At 44.2% G+C, this 10,893-nt stretch overlaps 1 protein-coding gene across 1 annotated transcript; it reads left to right on the forward strand.

Moving 5' to 3' along the window:
• Positions 1-617: 617 nt before the first annotated feature.
• On the forward strand, positions 618-4,454 carry EPCAM (epithelial cell adhesion molecule; the record flags this gene model as incomplete). The annotated part of the gene is made up of 7 exons (XM_010155472.1): positions 618-858; positions 1,164-1,229; positions 2,430-2,493; positions 2,860-2,961; positions 3,132-3,326; positions 3,723-3,764; positions 4,413-4,454. Coding segments are annotated over 7 exons (752 nt in total), but the record flags the coding sequence as incomplete, so codon positions are not given.
• Between the last annotated feature and the right edge of the window lie 6,439 nt (positions 4,455-10,893).

Consider the following 10,893-nt stretch of genomic DNA (forward strand, 5'->3'; position numbering starts at 1 on the left):
GGTGCGGGCTGGTACGGGGCGGCAAGGGAGAGCGGGCCGAAACGCCAGGAAACACATGAAAACCACTGTTGAGCTCTCGCAAATAATGGTAGCGAGGAAGGGAAGGTTTTTTTTGGTCTTTGCCCAGAAAAGTTCTGGATGCCCCATCCCTGGAAGTGTTCAAGGCCAGGCTGGATGAGGCTTTGAGCAACTTGGTCTAGTGGAAGGTGTCCCTGCCCATGGCAGGGGGGGTGGAACTGGATGGGCTGTAAGGGCCCTTCCAACCCAAACCATTCCATGGTTCCAACTGGCGATGGAAGACAAGCGTTTGGGATTCCTTCTGCGTACCTTGCGTGGACGTGCACACACTTACACAGGCTGCCCATCCTCCTTAGTACTCGGTGTCTAGTGACAGCTTTCACAAAGGTCAGTTTAGATCCCTTCTAAGAACGTATCGTTACTTCTACAAACCTAGAGGTGACAAAGCTTTTGCTGTAGTGCAGCTGTACTGACTGCACCACTTGTGCGTTGGGCACCCGCTAAGACTAAATCCAGTTGCTTCTGATGTAACCGTGTGTTTTCACAGACCAGCTCTGTTCTGAATGGGCTGTGTAATGTGACTTTCTGGTTATTTTTAGTGACTTCAAAGTGCCTGTTGATGAAAGCAGAAGTGATGGGCTCAAAATCAGGCCGTCGTGAGAAACCAAAAGATGCATTTGAGGATACTGATGGCCTTTATGATCCCGAGTGTGAAAATACTGGTGTCTTCAAGGCGAAGCAGTGCAACGGGACCACCTGTTGGTGTGTGAATACAGCTGGCGTTAGAAGAACAGACAAACATGACGCAGACTTGAAGTGCGATAAGTTAGTCAGAACGATGTAAGTATTTCAACAGAGTGTGCTGTGACACAAAAACATTCCTGTGTTGGGCTCTGCATTACAGAGGATTTGTATGTATGAACGATGTGCTGAGGATGAATGAAGATGGAGCAATAAACGCTCCTTTACTGGTTTGGTTTTGTTTTCCCCTTTAGTACTAAGGAGATTTTAAAGGGTTTTGGAAGGCGTTTCTTTGCTTTTTCTCTTGGTGGGGTTGGTTTTTTTTTTTTTTCCCTGGGGTTGAATTTTTAGTATGCATTGTTACGTGCTTTGAGAATATTTATTCTACTTTCCTATCACTTCAGGCGGATCATGATTGAAATAAAACATGCTGAGAGAAACACTCCTCTTAACGCTGAATCTTTAAACAAGTAAGTGATGATTGTAAGATGTCATGACAGTGTCTGCCTTCACTACTAGATGCTGAGTGTGTTTCTGAACAGCGAAGCTTTCAAAAGCACTGTCCAACTTGTGTGAATTCGTGTAAGACATCTTAAGTGGCCTACAGATCCTTCACAGCGTTGTTTTAACTCTTATTGGAAATAAATTAACTGCTGATGAGATTCACTTCCATTTAAAATTGATCACGAAAAAGGAAACGAAGGCTGTATGGTGAAACTGCCCCAAAAGTAAACTGTCGGAGATGGCAGAGGGACTGCATAGAAACAGCAGGAGAAAAACCCAACAGTTTAGTGCGTGTTTTTTGTTTCTAAATTAAAATCCTACTTTTCTCCGTCAGAGGTCATAGCAAATAAAATGTGCTATTCATCTCCTCCCCGCTGCTGAAACAAAAGCTGCTACTCTCTAGCTCCTCCTCTGAACTCAGGACTGTTCAAAGTCTTCTGCTGCTGCAGTATTGTAGGTGTTGATTTTTTCAGTAGGTACATTTTTGCTGTTGGGAGTTAAGAGCTGTAGTCGATAACAACAGTGACTGTAATGGGTTTGGTTGGGATGGAGTTCACTTTCTTGGTAGCAGTCGGTATGGTGCTGTGTGTTAGTCTGGTGGACAGAACAGTGTTGGCAAGGCACCAGTGTTTTAGCTGATGCTGAGCAGTGTTTGCACGGTGTCAAGGCCTCTGTCTCTCTCTGCTGCCCCAGTGAGTAGGTTGGGGGTGGGCATGCAGCTGGGAGGGGGCAGAGGCAGCTGACCCGAATTGCCATATTGTGTAATGTCATGCACAGCAGTAAAACTGGGGGGAAGTTTTTCCCAAGTAGCTATTGCTCAGAGTTTAGCTGGGCATTTGTCTGCTAGTGCTGAGTGATTGCTTTTGTATCACTTGGGGATTTTTACTTCCCCCACCCAACCCTTTTACTTTAAACTCTCTTCATCTTGACCCAGGAAAAGGTGGTTGGCCTTTTTTTTTTTTTTTTTTTTTCCCCTTGAATTTACCCTTCTGATTCTCTTCCCAGTCCTGCTAGGGGAAAGTGACGAGAGCCTGGGTGGGGATTCAGCTGCCAGCTGGGGTCAGAGAGACAGCAGGAAAAAGGACAATTGTACTAGTCTTCCCTGCGTCTGAAAAGAGATGTGCAAGAGCACTGTTGTAATGGCTGTGGTTTTAATCTCTCTGCAGATTCTTCAGGGAAACAATTACCAATCGTTACCTGCTGGATGGACGCTACATAAGCAGTGTTGTGGTAAGAGGCAGATGATTTTTACTACAGTGTCAGAATTTTATTTTGTTGTGAATAGCTTTAAAAACTTGTTTGACTAATGCAGTACAGTGTGAATCCTACGGGAAGCTATCAAAATAGTGTCACTGAGCAGCTAGCAAATAGCTGTATCTGAACTGAAATACTGGGAGATTACATATTTCTCTCCTCAGTCCATAGATAAGAATTCTCTGCTTCAGTAAAAAAGTGTAATTTGAATCGTACTGCACGCAGTTGGCTTGAACCAGTACTCAGCTGGATTCAGGATGTTGGATAACAATGTTTTGCTGTGTGTTTGATAGCTGGATTTAAACTAGCCCCTTCCTAATGCCATACTATGCATTTTTACAGTATGAAAAACCTTTAATTACTATTGACTTGAAGCAAAATTCCTCAGAGAAAACTCTTGGAGATGTGGATATAGCTGACGTGGCCTACTACTTGGAAAAAGATGTAAGTGTGTGGTGGGTAAAGTCTACCAGAGATGAGGTGTGCATATGTCGTGTTGCGTGCAGTGGCCTTGCTGGGTGCTGGCGGAAGCAAGGTGGATTAGTGCAGTGCCTGGCCAGGTGCCTGATACAATGTGAACTAGCAAGTCTCTTCTTCCCCCTCTCTGTTCTTAGGTAAAAGGTGACTCCATCTTTCATAATAACAGACTAAACATCAGTGTTGATAATGAAATGGTGAGGATGGAGAAGACTGTGGTCTACTACCTTGATGAAATACCACCAGAGTTTTCCATGAAGTCCCTGGCTCCTGGCCTCATTGCTGTCATTGTAGTAATAATAGTAGCGGTAGTTGCTGGAATTGTTGTTCTGGTAAGTTCTAACAAAGCTGCCATGGGGTTAACAGGGTAGTTTGGGCAACAACAATGTACCAGGGTAATTGAACTCGAGTAGGGGAACAGTCTTCCTTCTCTTTGAGACCTGGGAGGTGGGAAGGAGGCAATGGTCATTCTGTCACTGTTGCAGGTTACACCTGAAGGGTGTTGCGTGGAAAACGAAAGTATTAGGAAAAACTGAGGTGAAGAAAGCACCTGTCTTGCCTCCTGATTTAAAGTATTGGAGAGTGACAGGCAGCCTCCTTGTGTACCTTCCTTTGGAAGGAGGGAGAAGGGACAGTTTCTGGCTTGGAGTTTCAAAGTCACAGCCAGATAAAGTTACATAAAAGTCAAGGCTTAACTACAACGTCTCACTTCTGTCTTTCTCTTACAGGTCCTCACAAGGAGGAGGAAAGGGAAGTACGTGAAAGCAGAGGTAATTAACTTCTGTTTATGGGGGGTGGGGAGGTGGGGCAGAGCTTGGCCAGAATTCAGAAACTAAGTTTGCTGCAGATGAAAAGCTTGCTTTGGGTGCTTCAGATGTGTTCAAGGAGACTGAAAGTATTGAAAATCCGCAACCAGTTTTCATCACTATCGTTCACAATGTTCATTCTGCTAGTAGTTTCAAAGCCACCTAGTGATGATCTGCTGCATTTCCAAGGGGTGGGAGGCAGGCAGGCAGCAAGCACCATTTTTACATATCTATAGGGAGAGCTGTACAATCCACAGGAAATACCGATCACTGCCTTCTGTCCTGAAGACCTTTACTTGAGGCGCTTGCAGCTCCTATTGAAGAGCTGCTTTCAGTGGAATAGTAACAAATGGCTCTAGTTCATGGTGATTCACCCCAACTGTAGAGCCGTTGTCAAGGAATCCGAAGGATGTTTTACCTAAATAGGGTGCCTGCAGGGAGCAGGCTTTGGAGTGCTGGTTTTTTTTTTTTTTTTTAATAATTAAACCCCCTGAAGTGCTATGGTGGGCTTGGCATGTTTGATTCTGTCAGTGTTATGTCAAATCCCTTTGCTAATGAAATTAAGTCCCACTGTATTGAGAAGTTGCACAAATGCCTCTCTGTCCCCTCCAGGTGAAGGAGATGAATGAAATGCATAGAGGCCTGAACTCGTAACTGAATCCCATCGGCTGAGGATGAAGTAAGATTTAAACAAGACAACAGAAATTGTGGAGGCATGGATCTTAACTCTTAAAGAATTCCCCCTTGAAAGGGAGGCAAATCTTACTCAAGTCCAACTTAACTACTGCTCCCTGATTTTATTTTGGGTTTTTTAAGATGATGAAATGAGTTGACAACTGCTGTTACTAGGGTGTTGGAGCATTACCTGCTTTTACCCTTGTGGGAGGTTTATTGAGAATAATGATTTTTGTAGCCATGTTGTAACAAGACTCTCTCCTGTATAACTGAACCTGCTGTTTTTATGGCTGTTTGTACATATTTGAAGTTGGTGTAACTTTTTTATGACTTGAATTAATAAAACTTTGAAACGGGCTTCTAATTCTTCCGTGATGAAACGATGCCGAGCTGCAAAGTTACTGTGCTTATCCATTCAGCCGTGTAGTATTTCCTTAAAGCAAGCAACCCCAGCCTGAGAATATTCCAGAACTCTGATTAACAAAGTTTTGTATTAGACAACTAATCTCTCAATAGCATGACCCTTAAAGCTGTGAAAAGTATGCTTTAGTCTATTTTCCACTGTAAATGTGCAACAGTAATAAAACATGGATTGTTTATATAAAAAAAATAAACCGTGCTGTGAATGTAGTGATTTCAGGTATGCACAGACTGCTCTTTCAAATGCTATGGAAGTACAGTCAAACATGTCTCTCATCCAGGAACATCCCTGGGGCCTTCTGGGTACCCTGAACCCCCCTGGGGTTGGGGTGGGCAGCCTTGGCAGCTGGGGAAGAGCTGTGACACCATGATTTGGGTGGCTGCATGTTGCCAGGTGGTTGGTCAAGTAGGATCTTTCTGCTGTTGGTTGCTGTTTACTGTCCCCACTGTCTGCCTACCTTCCCAAATTTGGGATAGCGATAGCAGAGCTTGCTTTGGCATTCGGTCACCTCTGCAGTGTATGTTGGCAAGTAAGCGTGAAGGAACTGAACGACAAATCCTATTGCTAATGTGTTTATGTTGACCCCCCCTGGTCTAAAATGGGAAAAGTAGGATGAACTGCTGAGGATATTCTACATACTGTGTTCACAAAATCAAACGTGAGGCAGCCCGGGAGGGCACTTGTGCGCGCCTGCCAAACGCAAGGGGAAGTTAGTGGCCTGCGCTGAAGGTGCCTCTGGTGCCACAGGTCACCAGTACACCTGCCTCCGAACGAGGTGGCAGATGAATCGTGCTGGTTACTGGGCTGGGTGTGGAAACGAAGGTTCCCTTGGGTCCTCCAGCATCTGGTGTGATGAACTCAGGTGTGTACTGAGCTTGCTGCAGCCCCCAGCTTTTGCCCAATTTCGCCTGAGGTTGCAGTCTGGTTTGGGAAGTGGTTTTGCACAGTGATTTGTTCTGTCGAGTTGCTGCTCCCGAGCATGCAAATCTTGATGCAGGGCATTTGCTGGAGTGCTTTGCAGCCTTTTCAGGCGGATTTGTCAGGAACAACTTACGTAGGGCAGTGTCTCTCTCTGCCACTCCCTTTCTCCCCAGGTACGCGGCGGCCTGCTGAGGTTTGCCGATTTTCGTACAGTTCTGTAAGCTGTTAAGCAAACGAAGGCTAGTTTTCACTAAGCTGCCTCTTGCAGAGCCATGTGTTTGCCCTTCCCCAGTGCTTCACTCTCCATATCCTATACTCCCTTAAATGTCTGCTTACGGTATCCTTGCAATTTCCTTATTCTCCCCAGGAGAACAATGCTGTTGTTTCTTCTCCCCCTCCTCCTTCTACCCTCCCCACCCTCACTTCTTGCCTTATTTTTAGCTTGTGGGATGGAAGATGTCATCTGCTGTGGCTGGGCTGGAGCCACACAAGTGCTGACTCCGCTGGCTGGTATGGACCTGCTGTGTGGCCTGGACCTTGTCCTGGTTGGCTTGTTTGAATATCCTTTTCTCCCTAACTTTCCCACAGCAGAGGAAGGCATATAGGGCCCTTTCAATTTTTTTACCTAATGGAGCTTTTCACATTAGGTGCTTGCACAAGCTTAGTGTCTCTAATACAGCCTTCTTCCTTGCCACATTTGACTACAACTAGCCAAGGGCTTAGAAAACCACAAAGGTTACAGAAATTAACTCAAAAATAGTTTAATGAAATCCACAACTGAGGGAATGTACTGTATCTATTTCTAAACTAATTTACTACAGTACAGATATAATCCTGCTCAGCTCTCAGAATGGTGGTCCATAGCAGGTTTTTCCCTAGTTTCCTTTTCTAAATAATTTTATTGACCATTGTATTGGATTTTGTTTTGTTTTGTTCACTAAACACAGCACTTGTTTAACAGTCCGGCTGCATAAAAGTGTGTATTTTATGGGGAAATGGAAAAGGATGAGGGGGACAAGAGTTGAGAAACTACTGTATCAGCACCCTGCAGCTTTATTGTGTTTTAAGGGTTTTTTTTGTAGATAGAAGAGACTGATGTGCTGAAATTAAAAGGGAAAAAAAAAAAAAAGCATGTGATGTTTCTTCTTGTATACAGAGTAGTTTTGAGCTGCTGGCAAAAATTATTGCTATTGAAACATAGCAAAATTCAGTTTTCTCTGTTTTGAAAGCATTCAGCAAAGATAAAAACCAAGTTTCCTGTAAAAGAAACAAACCAGTAGAACTTAATACAAGAGTATTAGTCACTGAATGAATATTTGACAAGGTAAATATTTTAATGCTTCCATTTGCCTAATTCATAAACTTTCTTCTGTGAAGGAGCAGTTTTTTAAATCTGAAGTTCTACACAAATTTGTGAAACCATATTCCCTCTCCTATAATGTAATGTCAATTCTGATAAAGGATATGAAGGGCAGACTAAAGATTTATACAGTAGTTTGAGACAGAATAAATGAGATCTTTTTTACAGAGAGGGGATGGACACAAAGCATACAAGAAACCCTAGTAATAATATTTATCTTAGTGCCTATGTACAACATGGGAAAATAGTGTTTGCATAGGCAAGTGCAAATCTATTACTTCCTTATGAATTATTACACTAGCATGTATATTAGCTATTATTACTGCTGAACAAAATTAAATGTTTATGCAAAGACAATGAGAGGCTTTTTAGAAGAGGATATACAAGTAACATATTTGAGAAAGCATGACCAATAAAGTGTATAAAACTGTCTTCCAAAGACCTAAGTAATCCCTAAGTACAGTTTCCACAATTACGAAATGAAAGGTCAGAGTACGTAGGGTCTGTTGACACTGGCATGCTCATTATGCTCCTAACAATCATAGTAAGTTTGGTAACACAACTAGCATTGTTTGTGAACCATGTTTATTTATACCCTCACCTGCTAGACTTTTATTGCCTTAACAGATAGTGACTTTGGATTACAGACTGCTTGGAATAGCCTGAAAAAAAAATCTAGGAAACTTAAAACCACTGGCAGCTCCACTGCCTCAACTTCACAACTGCTAGTTACTGAATTCTGGCAACTATCAGAACAGGCTACGATCTCCTATCCATTACAAAGGTCCGTCACGGGGCATATGGGCAGTCAGGCACACCGTAGGGGTGGCTCGTAGTTTGGGGATGGTTGGACCCATCCCCGCAGAGTGTTACGGACTTTGCTAAAATCTTTGTCCTCCTTGTCTTCGCAGTGACATGCAATGGCAGAGGTATGCAAGGGAGAGGGAGATAGACAAAGAGGAGGTGGTGTGTAATGTTAGAGACAACACTTACCAGGTTTATAACATGTACAAACTGGATACAGGTAAGAAGTGGGGTTTTTTGCTAACCCCTAAATGTACTGCAGAATCCTCATTCATTCAGGTGCCTGCAAAGTACAGCATGGCTATGTGAAATTGTTCTGAGTGAAGAAAGTGCATACAAGACAGTTAAAAGGTCCTTTACAAGGCAACAGCCACATTTTCTGTTTTCAAACTTACATTAATTAAATATTGTTATCTTGTTGATATTATCTTAAGTCTCTGCCGCATTATACATGTGCACAAATACATCCATGCCAGTCTAATACAACATTTTCTGGTGGCATCCCCACCAACTCAAAAGCATTAGAGCTGCCACTGATCACACTTGTACACTTTAGTGAAAAAGCATTTCTTTTTTTTTTTTTTTCCTTCCCTGCAGAGTGGTTAAAGGACATCCGTTTTCCTAACTGAAAAGCCATTGCAACTTCTCTGTAAATGCCTGTTGTGCATAAGAAGGCAACAAAATTAATTAAGGTCTAGATTAGCATCCCTTTCCCATCTGCCATGTGTGTAACAACTACAGCTATCTTCTCCTTCCTGTCGCTCCTGGTAGGCAAGGGAGAAAGCAGGAAGTGCTCTGTTAGCAACGACAAGGTGAAGCAGCCAAGTCTGGCGACAGGGAGATGGTCAGAGCCAGACCTGTGTGGTGCACTGAGATGCCCTGGAAGAACAGGTGGGATAAAGGAGACGACAGCAACTCAGAGAAAAGGCGATTGATCTGGTGGTGTTTTGTGCAAGAGATGTCACAACGCCAATGTTTTTCATGGACTGTGGTCACTACGCTGAGAGTGTTAGCGGCTGGTTCAGGTGGTGGCTTTCTGCAAGTGGGAACCTGCAGCTCAGCACATCTGCCTTGAGCAAACTGCTGGATGAAGAGGTATAACCAGCCCAGAGGAAAGAGAAGCAAGAAAACATGCAGCAATTACAGCTTAGCGGGCATTATTTTATCTCTTTTGAAGGTGGTAATGAGGTCCCAGGAGTCCACTTCCTCTCCAGCTGTTTGTACAGGACACATTTTCCTTCTTGTCCTATCTTCTGCTTTACCTGTAGTCATCAGTACGCACAAAGACCAGCACTCCCAGCTATTCACAATGTACAATTTGGGCTGACCTGGTATTAGTACCTCTTGGCAAGGTTGCCTGACATTATGACATTATCCCTTTAGAACGCTACATATTTGATAAATGATAATTATTTAGGCTGAGTTGTCCCATGTGAGTACTGCCGCAAGTGAACACTTTTGGTAAAGTATCAGGCCAGATGGTTTAGCCACTCCAGAAAATAAGGTTAGGACAAGCACGCTTATTTTCATACTGAAAATAAATTCAATTGCTCTGCCAGAGCAATGTCATTTTTACAACTGGTCATGGGGGAAGAGGAAGATTTGGGGCAACTACAAAGCTGTCAGAGCTCTTGTGACTTTACACATTGCTCCTTCTGAAGTCAAATGAAGGCAGATCTTACTTTCTCTTCTCCACAAGAACCACCTGCAGCGAGTGCGTTAGCAGAAGGGCTTTGAAGCCCTCTTCTGGAAAAGCTATGTTACCTCAGGGGTACAGGAGTAGGGTGTGGGTGGGGAAGGCTGCGGTGGGGACAGGCAGCCCAGGGTGATGGTGGGCCAGAATAGGGCAGAGGTGGGGACACCAAAGCGTTCCCTGTGAGGGGACAACCTGCACATGGCAACACCTTCAGACTGAGGTGTCAGAGTGGTCCCCGTGGTACAAGGATAGTTGAGTGTAAAAACCTGAAGTAGTCCTTACGTGGGCCTCTGAGGGCCTTCTGGAAAGCACCTATTGGCACCTGGAAACACTAAAGATGAGCACACTGATTTGCCGAGTGGAAAGAAGAGAGAAGTCAGGTGAGAAATGTGGATAAAGAAGTCCCAAAAGCATGCCATAGCTGGGACCAGGGGCAGATGGGAGGAAGAAGGAACGGTGAGAGATGAGGTGGAAGAAGCTGAGATAACATGGGGTGGAAAGGAGAGAGAAAGCAGTGGGACACAGACAAGGGGACATTCTGAAGATCCAAGGCAGATTAACCAGAAGAAGGGATAAGCATATACACAAGAAATGGTAAGGCATTTGTTCAATTCTAAGAGGTGTTTTGACTATAGGTGATAAGGTACTGAATTGGGGTACGTGAGTCATTGTGTGGTGGAGGGACAACATCATGATTTGGAACAGATTGGAAAAAGGAAAAGTGGTACAAGAAAAAGAGATTAAAAAAGCAGCTTGATTCAGCTGAGAAGACCTGAGTTTCCCATTATTCTTAATAATCATTAAATGAAAGATTGTTAGAATATGCCTATATCGTCCCTATTCCTTTGTGTCTTTACATCAGAAGCAAAAAGGAAAAATGCGTAGGACAGCGTAAGGAAACGATCATGAAAAAAATGAAATACTGAGCACATGGCCCACCCTGCAGCCAGAGCTCAGGATCCCTCTGGGCAGGCAGTGTCCTCTCTGCCCCTGAGCCGGGTGACACCAGCATTTAAATGGAGCTCAGGCCCTGGGGCTTTTTCGGCCATTTGCCACGTTTGTTCCTTGTGGAACACAAGGGAGGAGTGCCCTCCCGCCGGCAAGGAGGGTGAGGGTTGCTCTCTCTTAGCCCGAAGGGGGCACACGGGATCTCTGGACCCCATCCCCCTGGAAGCAGTAGGCCCATTACCGGGAGGGAGCAGCTGCCCCCGCGGGG

The sequence above is a fragment of the Eurypyga helias genome, unplaced genomic scaffold (genome assembly GCF_000690775.1).
Source record: "Eurypyga helias isolate BGI_N326 unplaced genomic scaffold, ASM69077v1 scaffold33787, whole genome shotgun sequence".
Classification (NCBI taxonomy): Eukaryota; Metazoa; Chordata; class Aves; order Eurypygiformes; family Eurypygidae; genus Eurypyga; species Eurypyga helias.